The sequence below is a fragment of the Trichoplax adhaerens genome, genomic scaffold (genome assembly GCF_000150275.1).
Source record: "Trichoplax adhaerens TRIADscaffold_4 genomic scaffold, whole genome shotgun sequence".
In the NCBI taxonomy this organism is placed as follows: Eukaryota; Metazoa; Placozoa; class Uniplacotomia; order Trichoplacea; family Trichoplacidae; genus Trichoplax; species Trichoplax adhaerens.
The window spans coordinates 6,022,404-6,035,776 of record NW_002060946.1 but is presented as its reverse complement, the minus strand read 5'-3'; the positions used below and the strand labels follow the sequence as shown (position 1 = coordinate 6,035,776).

The following is a 13,373-nucleotide window of genomic DNA, read 5'->3' as shown; positions in this document are numbered from 1 at the left end:
AAAATAACAAAAAATAAATAGATAGATTTAATCTGAGGATAGATTCCAAACAATGTAGTGACATATCAATCAGTTAGTTTGACTAGCAATAATAATTATAGTCTCGGGTATAACACGCTCTCTACTACGAGGCTCCAGTTGTTCAATAATGAATGTTGCACTCATTTTGCAACAATTATACCTAGGTCGTATATAGTCGTAACGTAACCATTAACACTATGCCAAGTAGTAAATTTTGTGTACAGGAAATTGTGATAAGATTACACCATATATAGCATTCAGTATACCATTTACATCAAATTAAAAGGCAATGGCATTTTGGTCAGCAAAGTAAAAAAAAATAAATTGGTAGTCCATGGTAGTTGTCAGTCATCGGAAATACAATACAAGGTGTAGCACTTTCTAATCGATTACTACCCCCTGCCAAGAATGATAATTTTCATCTACGCAAGGAGCAGTTTATCAGTTTGTCCAAAATAAAGGAGTGATCAAACTAATCAGATACTGTACAGTAATTTTCACCAGAATTATGGACAACACATTTCTGAACGTAGACTAGTACGAAAGTAAATAATCATAGTACAGTAGATCAATCTCAAATATTGCTACCATCAATTTGTACTAAAAAACTCCATATGCTTGAATAACACCCATTTCAATGCTACTAGTAATTGTGTATACTGTACGAGTATGATTACCTTATTGTTTTCTAAATTTATTTACCAGTACATTAGCATTTTCCATAAAAATATATTACAATTTTGAAAATAAAGTTTGAAGTCATGCAAAATTTTACCCAAAAAAGTGGCATAATTATTTAAAAATTGATTTTCGAACTGATTTAATCAAGATATGGTATGTCATTTCTCATACTATACGTTTTATACAATTACCAATGGTGTATGAAATATCATTCATTATAATTCACTGTGGTACAAATAGGGCAATCTATCAAACTCTATGTTGCCTAATTTTGTACCACAGTGAATTAATTAATCAGCTACGGATCGAAAGCAAATTATAGTCTAATGCTGGGTATGATAGGGAGATAACTATCACAGGTGTACAGTATAGCATACTGTATTTCTTTACCTAGTAATACACGTTTCGAATATCGTTTTTGCTATTGATATCATTGATATTTTAAGAGCCTACAATTCATTCAGTAATAAGGAAGATCATAATGATCTACCAAATACAAAGTTGAACTCTTATAAAAGTTGTACTACAGGATTGGTAGTCTTCTTCTTCATTTCATTCCTCAAGTTTACGGAAATGACGAAAACTTGCGATCACGAAAATCAACTACAATACTATATTCACAATATACTACAGTATGTCCAGGATTGGCAGCTATCGAGCTGCATGTTATGATTAGTTACACATGGAATAATGTAGTTATAGCTATTAAAGTTGGAAATGTCAAATAACTTTACTTAACACTTAATTCTATCCTATTTATTGATCAATCAACTACACTAAAATGGTGCTTCCTACAACTAACCGTCATAAATTAATTAATTGATTATTCAACAACAATAACACGCTTACCATTGTTGAATTTTAATGTAGACAAGTTAGCTTAATTTGTGATCGCAAGGTAAGATACAAACTGCATATTTGTATCATCCTAAATTAATTTAATCGACAATACTAAAATACCATACTATAACTGGAGAGTAGAAACTATACGCGCAATATGAATAGCCCATTAAAACACTGGCACAGCGAATGAAATAGGTCGTCCATAACTCAAATCGATCATCGCCTGAACAATTTTCTCCCGTATCCCTACAGTCCGCTTAGTTTGGTATAATTCCTCAGTTTACGATCGAATATTACTTCAGATTACTTTATAGATCTGTTAAGTGATTGACATCCACTACTAGTCTCACAGCTTGCGATTCCATTGTGCAGTTTATGAAATCATATCGCAAAATTAGCGTGCGTATTCAGTGTTGTATTAAGATCCTTTCGAATATTGAAGAATCCATCGTTTAAGAAGATAGATATCCAGTCACTTCCTATCATCATCCGTAAAGTGTTGCTACGTATCCAATTAGACTTGTAAAACTTGCACTGGACAGTATATTACATGTGTAGAACTCGAACATCATTTTACAAGGAATCGGGAAAATGTTGTTTACTCGTACTCTAGTAGAATTCAATCCAGAAAGAAGAAGAAATAAAGTCGAGAGGTCATAACATACTGCTGCAACAGTAGAATCGGTTCAATTCATTAATTCATTTTACTTTGCAAGCAAGCAAGAACATATGTAAAAATGATGGCAAATCAGCTACAGTCGAATTGGCAATAGCCACTATCAGGGCAAGTCCAAATTGGACGGTAGTACAATACAGTATACTGTACTGTACTGTACACTCGACGCACAGTACTGTTATACTGTAGTATTGTTCTGGTAATTTCACACCAATTGATCCACTGTACACTGTACACTGTACAGTACTGTCTATGAAAGAGTATGATATTCAGTATGACAGTATGCTATTCCATACAGTGCTGAATAGCAGTGTATTTAGTATGGCTCTAAAGCGAGAAAGAAGGTTAGAAGAGGATCCCACTTCTAGCAATGGATGTTCTCCTCCTTTGTGTGCTCATTGCTCATCCACTCAGTCCAAGTTGAAATAAGTAACGACGAAAGACTTCTTTTTCTAACAGTTCATGAGATAATTACTACATCATGTTGTCTCAGTAAAGCTAAATAGAAGCGAACTACTGTTCCACAGTATCCAAGTCAAAAAAAGATTTCTTCATTGTATCAAATGTGCACAATACAGTCTAGTAGTCAAGTATTGCAGAATTGATAGTAGGCTAGAAAATTGGTCTCGAACGAGGTTGAAGTTTGCGTGTAGACGAGTCATCATGTCTGTTGGTTAGACCATTTTAGTTCATTCAATGAATTCAATGATATAAGTAAGAGCGATACAGTGAATTCAAGCATTGATGTCTAGCTTGATTGAAGTGTATTACGTTGGTAAGAGTTTGAGAATGAAATGTTGTAGTAATCCCCATTCAAATTAGTTATGTAATGGAAGTGCTATTGGAACGTTGGAATGGTGTACACGTATCGTGAAGAGTTGGGTAGAACAAAAACCGAACTGAACATTATTGAATTCAAATTTCTTTTTACCAAGTGGTAAGAGGTAATGTATTAAAAATGCAGAATGTTATTGCCATTTTTGGACGTAATTTACATGATTTAGTTACTCAATCCAATAGATACTTATAATGTCATTGAAGTATAGTAGTAGCACCATTATTGAAGTGGCAGGAATTATTCAAGGTCCACAAGCAATCTCATTTAGGTCCAATGATAGTATACCGCACACCCGTCTAGAGCATTGTATAGAATACTATATAGAATCAGTAGAACATAAATGGTCATTACGTACTGTACCCTATTCAATGAATTCCAAGTCCCCTGACAGTAAAGACATCTCCCTTTGAATTTACAGTGTAAACCGTGTCTAAAAATAAAGTCAAAGTACGCGTTGATGACTTTTATCAAAGTAAGCTAGTCTTCCATCCTCTACTCAAGAAGAACAACTACCAGAATAGATGGATAAGCAAATCAAAATGTCCTTTAACATGGACGAAAAGTGTCCAGTATTGGCAAGCTGCAAAGAGCAAGCTACTCCCTAAGGATGATCATCGCTATTGGTCTCGACCACAAAAAAGGTAGCAATGCGTTGTCCTGTACCTTATTCTTGACCGATAGAATAGATATACTAATGGCTACGAACATGCAATATAAAGACATGTTACTCTCTTACTGACTTGCAATCTTTTCAATTCAACATTGCAAAGCAGTAATTGTACATTTGTACCCAAGTAAAACAAGCTGTTACCTTACCTTGAAATACCACCAAGTTATGAATTGTAATCAACCACTAAATCAGTACGTATAATGGATAAATTAAGGTTTTCACTAAGATACGCCAAAAGGAATGATGTATGATGCCTATGCTATATACTCCAACGGAAAGTGGGCCATAGGCAATATTGGAACTGCTACCTCAATGTAAAGACGAACAGACCACGATCGCCATCTTTCGCATGATCACAGGCCTAGTGACTCGTAATTCTGTGCATTGGGACACTGTACTGTTCTGGTCTTTACGTGTTTTTGTATGGCATTCTGTGTGATATTGTACAGTGCAGTATGGTACTGTAGAGTAAAGGTAAAAGACTGTACTACAGTACTTACAGTACAGTACTGTACAGTGCGTAGACAAAGTACTGTAGTCGAAGATCAGGCACGTTTCTTCCCCTACAGTTACAGTACTGCACTGTACAGTGTACAGTACGTACAGTACAGTACAGTGAGTGGACACTACAGTACACAGTACAGTACCGTCGAGGTCCAAAAGTCCATGGATCAGGTAATCATGTAAGACTACAAGCGGTACTTCGTCTTGAAACATTAATAGCCAACTCGACCTACCTTGCAGCAAGCGTACGTTACATACTGGTCTACGAAGTTGGAACACTATAATTAAATTTTCCTGTTGAAAATTATTCAACAACTGAAGACTGTCATCCAGTAAGAGAAAAATTTCTGTGTCGACTGGGGCGCCGGTGAACAATACAGTATACAGTACTGTAGAACACTACAGTGTACAGTACTCGTACAGTACAGTATACAGTACTGTACACTGTACTCTACCTGTGTAAATAAACATACAGTACAGTACTGCACTAATGTAGGGAGGGGCAGTCGTGGGCAATGCAATACTGTACTGTACCAGTACGCTGTACTTGTACACTGACAGTACAGTACAACTGCTTTCTGCTGTTACCTACTGTACTGTACACTGTACAATACTCTCTTTCTACCAGTCTCTAGCCACAACTTCACTCCAGCAAAGTTGCTGTTTTAGTAAAAAGATTCACTCGGTTCTAAACTCTTCTATTCATTCATGGACGTACGGATACAGTCTACAGTAGAGGGTCTCTACAGGTGCGAGAAATCCTTTACAGAACAGTCCAGTCTGCAAAAGTTGCTGCAAGACGATCGATTAAAAACAAAATCATGGCCACACCTGATCAAGTGACCAATCTGTCCATTGTCTTCACTGCGATGTGGTAAACATGTCCACTTGTCCAGTGTGTCAATTTGTACACTACATCATATACATCATAATATTTCCCTTAAGCCAGTGAGCCATAAAATGTGCTTCAATGCCCAAAAACAAAATACATGTACTGCTCGATGTCTGTCAATTCCACCCTTTGTCCTACCTTATGCTATAGCATACTGTATATTGTACAAAGATTACTAAACCCTCCTCTCCATCCGAAATGATACTAATAACTTCCATCTCGATTATTGATAATACGTCAGTGATTGATAATATTAATAAGGGACTGGACACAATATTGACTTTGTTCACAAATCATCAGCACTACATTTCAGAGCTTCTCTATACTGTAATCTGTAGTGCAATGTATATAAATAAGGGACTGACAGTATATCCGTACGTATAATGTACATCAATGTTGGGCTATTTTAGCAGCGTTGCTACTGCGTACAACAGTCTTCTCGTGGTCCATGGCTATAGGCATCGAAAACCCTAGTGTAGACAAAACTTTGAGTAATATCCTTATACTGTACCCTATTGCACTGTCGCCTCTTTGTGACAATGGAGTATGGTGTGGTCACTGTGGTGGTGCGTAGGTAAAGGCAGTTGAGGACTTCCACGGCAATAGCAAGTCTCAGAATCATGCAAGACTTGCGCGTGCGCTACTGTAACCATGGCAGCATCAACAAATGATACTCTACAACATAATCACTACTTTGGTGTTGCAAAGTAGGCAATTTACGCTATTTAGATCATCGTTGCACCAGTACAGTGAATTGCGAAAAGAGTAGGCAAAATTATTGGACTGCATCTTGCACTCGAAGATACTGTTGATTTGTCGATAAAATAAACTGAACTCATTACTAGCTTATCTAAGCTTAAGGTAAAGCCTTCAAATATTCAAGTTAAACCCAGGAGCAGTAAGCAATTTGAGTTGTCCTTGACACTATGGTAAGTTGTGCCTGTAAATATATATGCAATGAAATCTATAAAAGTTGAATAGTAATTTAACTTCAAGTCTAAATACTGTGTATTGTATATCAAAATCCATACACTCAATTCAAACTGTGAATGGTTTTGCTGAAATTATTAGCTTCATAACTACTGTAGGCATAGTTTTAACATTCTACTATACAGTGCACAGTAACTGTAAGGAAATAAACTTCTTGACAACACAAATTATGAAGTCAATTAGGATAAGTTTTCAACTTTATTCGGTGTCATTATCGCCAGAATTATAATCATTTATCCACTCTTGCATGCTCAGAGCTAAATTGATATCGTCCTGCGTAGTGAATTATTTTTAATTACCAATGCTTTCTTTCAGCCCGCACATACGGATACAATGACTACTCCTAGTGTAGAAGATAAATTGCGAGCAGCAGCTTATGCTGCTCACGTTCAAGTTCCAGATGTATTCAGGATATACGATCATCTTAGAACTGGCTTTATTACAAGTATACAAAACTTCAGTTAAAATGATTGACTGTCTATAAAAGGTAACTCTCGTTCATAAATTCTCTTTCATAGGATCTCAATTTTTACGCTGCTTGGATCAATCTTTCAAGCTGCAATTGAACAATAAGGATGAATCCTATTTATGGGAACAATACGGATGGCAAAAGCCTGATCAAATCAACTATGCAGAATTGTCCAAGCTTATCAGTTGTAGTAAGTTAATTTAACCAAATGATAATTCGTACGCTGTATAACATAAATAGTCATTCACATGACTACTAGCTGAATAATTACCCTCAGTAATTTTAGCTTTCTAATCATTGTACAATATAATATATCAAATACTTAAAATATGTATGGAGTTGCTTAATTGGTAATAGCATAATATACGATAGATTAAAAAGGTAACTCAAAGGCCGTATTGCTGCATTGGCTACTCTCTACGGGAAAATACCCATATTACAGAGTTTACTGTAATAACTTGATAGATTAGCAATGGACAAATGTACGAGATCTCTACTGACTTTGGCTATGTTTTCAATCTACTAGTGATACAACATTAAATAGTACCGTACGATTAGGCGATTGTTACATTACGTTTCGCAAGCGATATTACTCTACTGTACTACAATACATGCTTATCAATTGATTATGATAGCCATGTATAAACTCTTGCATTGATTCAATTAATATTTTTCAATGATAGGTACTAATAACAAGTCGCTTTATTTCAATACAGATTTTGACCCATCAAAGTTCATATCAAGACCTGAAGAACAGGGTACACAAGAACAAACCGCTAGGTAAACTTAATTAAGTTATGAGTAAGGCTATATAATTAGCATTCTATGTACTCAGGTTTAAATTTATTTCAGATTTGTAAAACAGTTCAACAGGCAAACTTTGAGCGCCAATTCCGAGCGAAAGTGCTTAGAAATATTGCGAAGGTGCAAAAATTTCTGCCAGGTTAGTTATCGCTAACTGATAAAGTTAGTTTTCTTTATCTTCTCTTCTATGTAAATAAAGCTGAAATAAAATAGAAGTATCTAAGGTCAACCATTTATGATGGTATCATTTAATATTCTTTAAACGTTAGGGTCATGGAATTGACGTTAGAAGCTGCTTTCAAGATTTTGATAAGCATCGCGAAGGCCGCGTTAGTGAATATCAATTTTATCGATGTTTTCCTGGACCGTCAAATGTATCTGAAGCTGATTTAAGGCTATTAGCGGCAAGATACTATGATAATAGGACGAGGTCGTATGACTATATCAAATTTCAATCGGAGATCCTAAATCTTGGTAAGCTATCTACTATACTTACAGTGCCGTATAGAATTGAAATATACATCGCCTATATTTTAATATTGGATGCAGTAATTAAATATGATAACTGATAAAAACTTGAACTTGTTATCAACAGATAACGACACAACAAGGAAAACAGAGCAGTACAATAACCAGACCGTAATGGTGGATGAGGTAATTTTAAATAATAAATGCTCACTTTGATTAACTTTAGTAAGTGCTTCAAATTTTACAATTCATGTTATTATTAAATTTCTATAGTCTAAAGGAGAAAGTAACTTTGACATTATCTTTCAAAAAGTCAGGTAAAAATATTTTAATAGGCAAAGAATATCAAAATTTTAAATAAGAATTATACCAAGTGTTACAAGAGCTCATACCCATACATCTGCACATACTAATGTTGTTGTTGTTAGTGTGAATTAAATACAATCATTGCGAACCGTGACATATTTGTTGATGTTGAAATTTTAACATATCACAGAGATATTGTTTACAAGCATGGCATCAGGACAACTGATTTTTTCAAAGACTATGACAAGCATCACAATGGTGTTATTACAGAGAATCAGGTTCGCATTTCTTGACAATTCTTTTATGGCTTTTTATAGTAGACCATTAAACGTTATAATTTAGCACAAGAGAATTTTGTATCATATCCCTGCAAGAAGCTACTAGAATTTTGTAACTTTTATGATAGTGTGTTATAATAATATCACCAGTAATCGTGACTAACATTCGAATATATGAATAATCGTTACTTTAGTTTTTATGTGGTCTTTCCTTGGTTTGCGGGCCCTATTTAACACTAACCCGAGATGAACGTCAAATCCTAGTCGATAATTTTAAGCAAAGTAATCAAAGAGTTCGATACCGTGAATTTTGTTCAAAAATGGAAAATCGTAAGAAATTATGTTAATTGGAATTAATGACAATAAACTTGTTACATTCTTTCAATTATAGTATTCAAGCAACAGTATAGTATGTAATTCTGTCCTTATAAATTTCAACATTACTTTTGATAAAGCTTTTGTTGATCCTGACTTGGAAGTTAAGCCCCTTTCCATCACGTACCAACCACCCAAAGGTGCATTAGCAAGGGTATGTATACAGACTGGATCTGAACGGTTCTATCATTAGCATTTGAGCTTCTTTAAAATCAAGATAAATAAGCATTCGCGATACATGTTATACACATATTACGTACAATAAAATATCTTCTATCTTTCATTAGCCTGCAGTACAGCTGACTGAAAAAGAAGACATGGAACTTCATCGAATTATTTCAGAAATTGGTAATACTGTTCGCAAGCGACGATTATTATTATATCCCTATTTCAAAGACTTTGACAAGGTAATAACTTAGCTTGTTGATATGATAATAAAATAAAAGTTATTAAGATTTGGTAACTACGGAAGTATAAAAATTATCTAGCTAATTGCAAATTAATTCATGATTAATATGCTTTCTCATTTCCGTAAAATAGAAATCAGGATTTAGCCGTTCCATTACAAGAGATCAATTCGCTCGTGCACTGCAGTTTATTTCTATAGCCTTACTGCCACAAGATTTACAGGTATAACATATAAATCATCAAAGTCATTATCTACTGTATCGTAATGCTTGCAAGCGTTCTTGTTTTGAATGAAATCATATTAAGCATTTAAAATAGCATAATTTATAATGATTCCGTTAGATAATTTGTTAATTTTACAGTAGATATTATGTTACAATTATATCAATCCATCCATTTTAATTATGAGCCTTTATATTTTAGCTATTATACAAGCGATTTGAACATCCTAAAGGCAAAGAGATTGACTATACAGCATTTATACAAGCTGTTGATCAAGGTAACATTTCAGAATGATAAAATAAAACATTTTATAATCATTTATTCTGAGATTTGCTGGCATCCTAGAATAGTTTCTTATGTACGTTAGAAGGGAATAAAATAATAACCATTTTATTCTAATTCTAGAATTTATCGCATCAACGCAAGATTCAATGTCATATGAAGAACAAATCAGGTAGAAATCTTGCTAATTGCTTACTTGATCCCTCAAATGATCGGTTTTATGATTATTAATCAATAATAAATTAATGAACTTTAATATGCCCCATATTATATAAACTATATCCCGATGATTATTATTTAATCTCGCTTGCCAATAATACTTTGATGACACTTTGATGATAAATGCCATTTATCTTTTGACAGTTCATCTAAATTTCCGAAAAAAGAACAACCAAAAGCCGTCCAGACGCTTACCGCAAAATCACAGACATCAAGCCTTGACGATCTAATTGCTCGAATTAAGCATATCCTGCTAACCAATCGAATCAGGGTAAGAGACTTTCTATAATGGAACCATTGTTACTTTTAACGATAGTAGCATTGGCTACAGTAGAAAGTAAAGACCGCTATCTTGGTTAATAATTTTGACATAGTATGTTTGAGAATACTGCAAATCATAGGCTGGATATACAGCACCATCAAGTTAAAATTAGCAAAAATAATCCGTATTTGAAATTGCATTCGTTATAGGCATTCGAAAGTTTTACCGATTTTGATACATTGCGTTGTGGTTCTATTACTGAGAATCGTTTCAGAATGGGATTATCTAACATGGGTTTTAGCTCTATGGGCAAATATAATTTGGCAGAAAGTGAATTTAAATCTCTCTGCAAACACTATGCCGATCCAAATCGTCAACAACATGTTTTATGGAGATGTTTTATGGATGACGTTGACCAAGGTGAAATATTAGTTGTATTATTAATCACATAAATATCGTAATAGTAAATTGCTACATTGATAATGGCTACTACTAACGAAATGATTATATAAAATTAAGCTAAGTTATTAGTTAATCATATGATCTCATGGAAATTAATTTAATGCCTTTATCATTACAGTATTTACCGGCAAAGAACTTGAAAAAACGCCTAGCACAGTTGTCGCTCCATCTGAAACAGCTTTACTTCCTAGGCTTGGTGCAACCAATTGGAACAATGTGGAAGATAGAAGAAAAGAGCGTTTGAATGCAATACTTCATCGCATGAAGAAGAATATCGAGCAGCGACGAGTTTTAGCGACTCCATTCTTTCGTGATTTTGACAAGTAATAAGGGCATACCAGTTTGAATATAGTAGTAGACACAATCACTTAATTAGTAGTTTACCTTCATGTAGCAGTCAAAACCATCGACCTATTTAATGACGTCTATTGCCTTTCATTCAGGCATAATCATGGCCATGTTACATCATTTCAATTCCGTCAATGCCTAACCTATATGGGATTGCATACCTCTGATGAAGAATTACAGGTGAATTATATAATCAGCATTCTAATATACCGTAAATAATTTTTGGCGCAATTCGATAATAGCTCTTTACAGCAACTTTTTCATTTCGTGTTTAGAACTAACTTAGATTAAATCAATTAAATTACTTTGCATAAATAGACTTTTATTTACTGGAAACATTATCATATAAAATATACATATACATATGAATAAAAATGAATAAAATTCTATTCTTATTTAACTATAGATTATCGAGGAAAAATTCGCTGATAGTGAGGGATTTAACTATGTTGAATTTCTTCAAGTTGTGCAAGTACGTATAATATATTTCAACTAAATAGTACGTAGTTTTGCTAAAGGATTGTAAAAATTACTTTTATTTAGCCTGAAAAACGTGATCAACCAACATATGCTACCCGTCTTAATGCACGTAATATCGATCAGGTAACTTTTTTCTCGTTATATTTATATTTAAACAATTTCTATATAAGCTTTTCTACAACCTGATACCTTTCGGTGTTCAATACAATTACTAACATTATCCTTTCACACTAGTTTTCAACTAATCCTTCGGATGGCTTCACATCACATTCAACGGAAGTACGGCAACTTATCGATAGCTTGAAATCTAAGGTAATATCGTTAACTCTTATTTAATCAAATGGCTATCTTGTAATCTGTGATCGAGAATAAATGGATGAAAGGATATTGATTGAGTTTTGCTTGTGTTAATATCGAAATTAATCGAAGGTGATGAAAGAGCGTATTCGTGTATCGGAATTTATGCGCGATTACGATCGCTTGCGAAGTGGTAGATTACAACGAGCAACCTTTAGGAGGGCCTTAGATTTATGCCGATTTGGTTTGAATATCGATCAATATAATCTGATTGAAAATACCTTTCTATCTACTCAACAAGAGGGCTATGTCGATTATGTCCGATTTTGTGATGAAATTGAATCAGCAATTACGGTTAAAGGTATCAATACTAGGAACATTCGATTGCTTCAAATAAGAGTTAATGCATAGATTGAAATACGATAGTTGAAACTAACATTTCTAAGCATTACTTGATATTAAGATATCTGTTAATTATGTAATAATCAGGACTGGAAAAAGATCCGTTAGCTGAAGTAAGCCAATTTTCTGTTAGTCGCGATGTTATACACAACGAATTGACAAGGGAGGAGCAACAATTATTGCAATCTGTAATGACCAAATTAGCGGAAAGAGTAAGTAATTATTTAGTATACTTCATTTTATACTATTAAATCAATTAATATGCCGATGATGTTGATGGAGAAATATTTTAATGACCTAACATCGCTATTTAATAGGTACGCCAACGACGAATTCAGCTATTCCCCATGTTTGAGGATTACGATCGTGTTCGTAATGGGAATGTCTCTAAATCTCAGGTAGGTTATTGAGAATGATTGGCTATATTAAGGTCCCTTGAATAAAAGCAAGGTAAAGAACTGTAACTAATAAAATTTCTAATAGTTATTTATTTTTCATATTTGATATCTAGTTCCGTCGTGTTTTGAGCATGTTGGCTCTTGACGGCGCTGTCAGTGAGCACGAATTTGCAGTTCTCGCTAAAAAATTTATCCATTCTGTTGGTGGCCGTAGCGATATTGATTATGTTACCTTTAGCGATTGCATCTATGACATGTGTGGATTTGAATGGCGCAAGCCTTAAAGGAATTAATAATGAATTTATCCTAAATCTATGTCGTTACTATACCGATATTATTGTTAGTTCATTACTGTCTTTGTAAACTGATTACGTTCAACATTTTCTGACGATGAACACAAACCTTGGTATCCTCTATCATTTAAATCATACTAAACTATCTCTCTCTTTATATCTATAAATATATATATATTTCTCTCTCTCTATATATATATATATAAATATATATATACATTTAATACATAGTGCAATTATAATCGAGTAATAATTAACAATATAGGAATTCTCTCCATCGTAACCGTATATGAATGTCAGGTTGTGACGAAGTCCATACAGTACTCTTTTATAGTTAGATCTTAGGACATACAATTTCATAAGAATTCGTACGAAAATAATAATGGTAGCTATATTGATGAGTAAAGTTATAATTTATTGGTAGATTGTTCATTAATTAATACTACCGTATAGTGCCAGATTAGTTGCAAGGACCAATAGAGGGG

The 13,373-nt window shown here is 33.9% G+C and overlaps 1 protein-coding gene across 1 annotated transcript; it reads left to right on the top strand.

The window, feature by feature from the left end:
* Nucleotides 1–6,448: 6,448 nt before the first annotated feature.
* TRIADDRAFT_24458 (uncharacterized protein) lies at nt 6,449–12,879 on the top strand (the record flags this gene model as incomplete). The annotated part of the gene is made up of 23 exons (XM_002112114.1): nt 6,449–6,560; nt 6,634–6,774; nt 7,301–7,364; nt 7,437–7,527; nt 7,658–7,936; nt 8,369–8,440; nt 8,635–8,770; nt 8,896–8,969; nt 9,103–9,222; nt 9,356–9,445; nt 9,647–9,722; nt 9,851–9,878; nt 10,091–10,217; nt 10,418–10,628; nt 10,789–10,993; nt 11,114–11,198; nt 11,425–11,490; nt 11,562–11,621; nt 11,733–11,810; nt 11,928–12,156; nt 12,285–12,409; nt 12,515–12,595; nt 12,709–12,879. The coding sequence occupies 23 exons, from the start codon at nt 6,449–6,451 to the stop codon at nt 12,877–12,879; spliced, it is 2,721 nt and encodes a 906-aa protein (XP_002112150.1).
* Between the last annotated feature and the right edge of the window lie 494 nt (nt 12,880–13,373).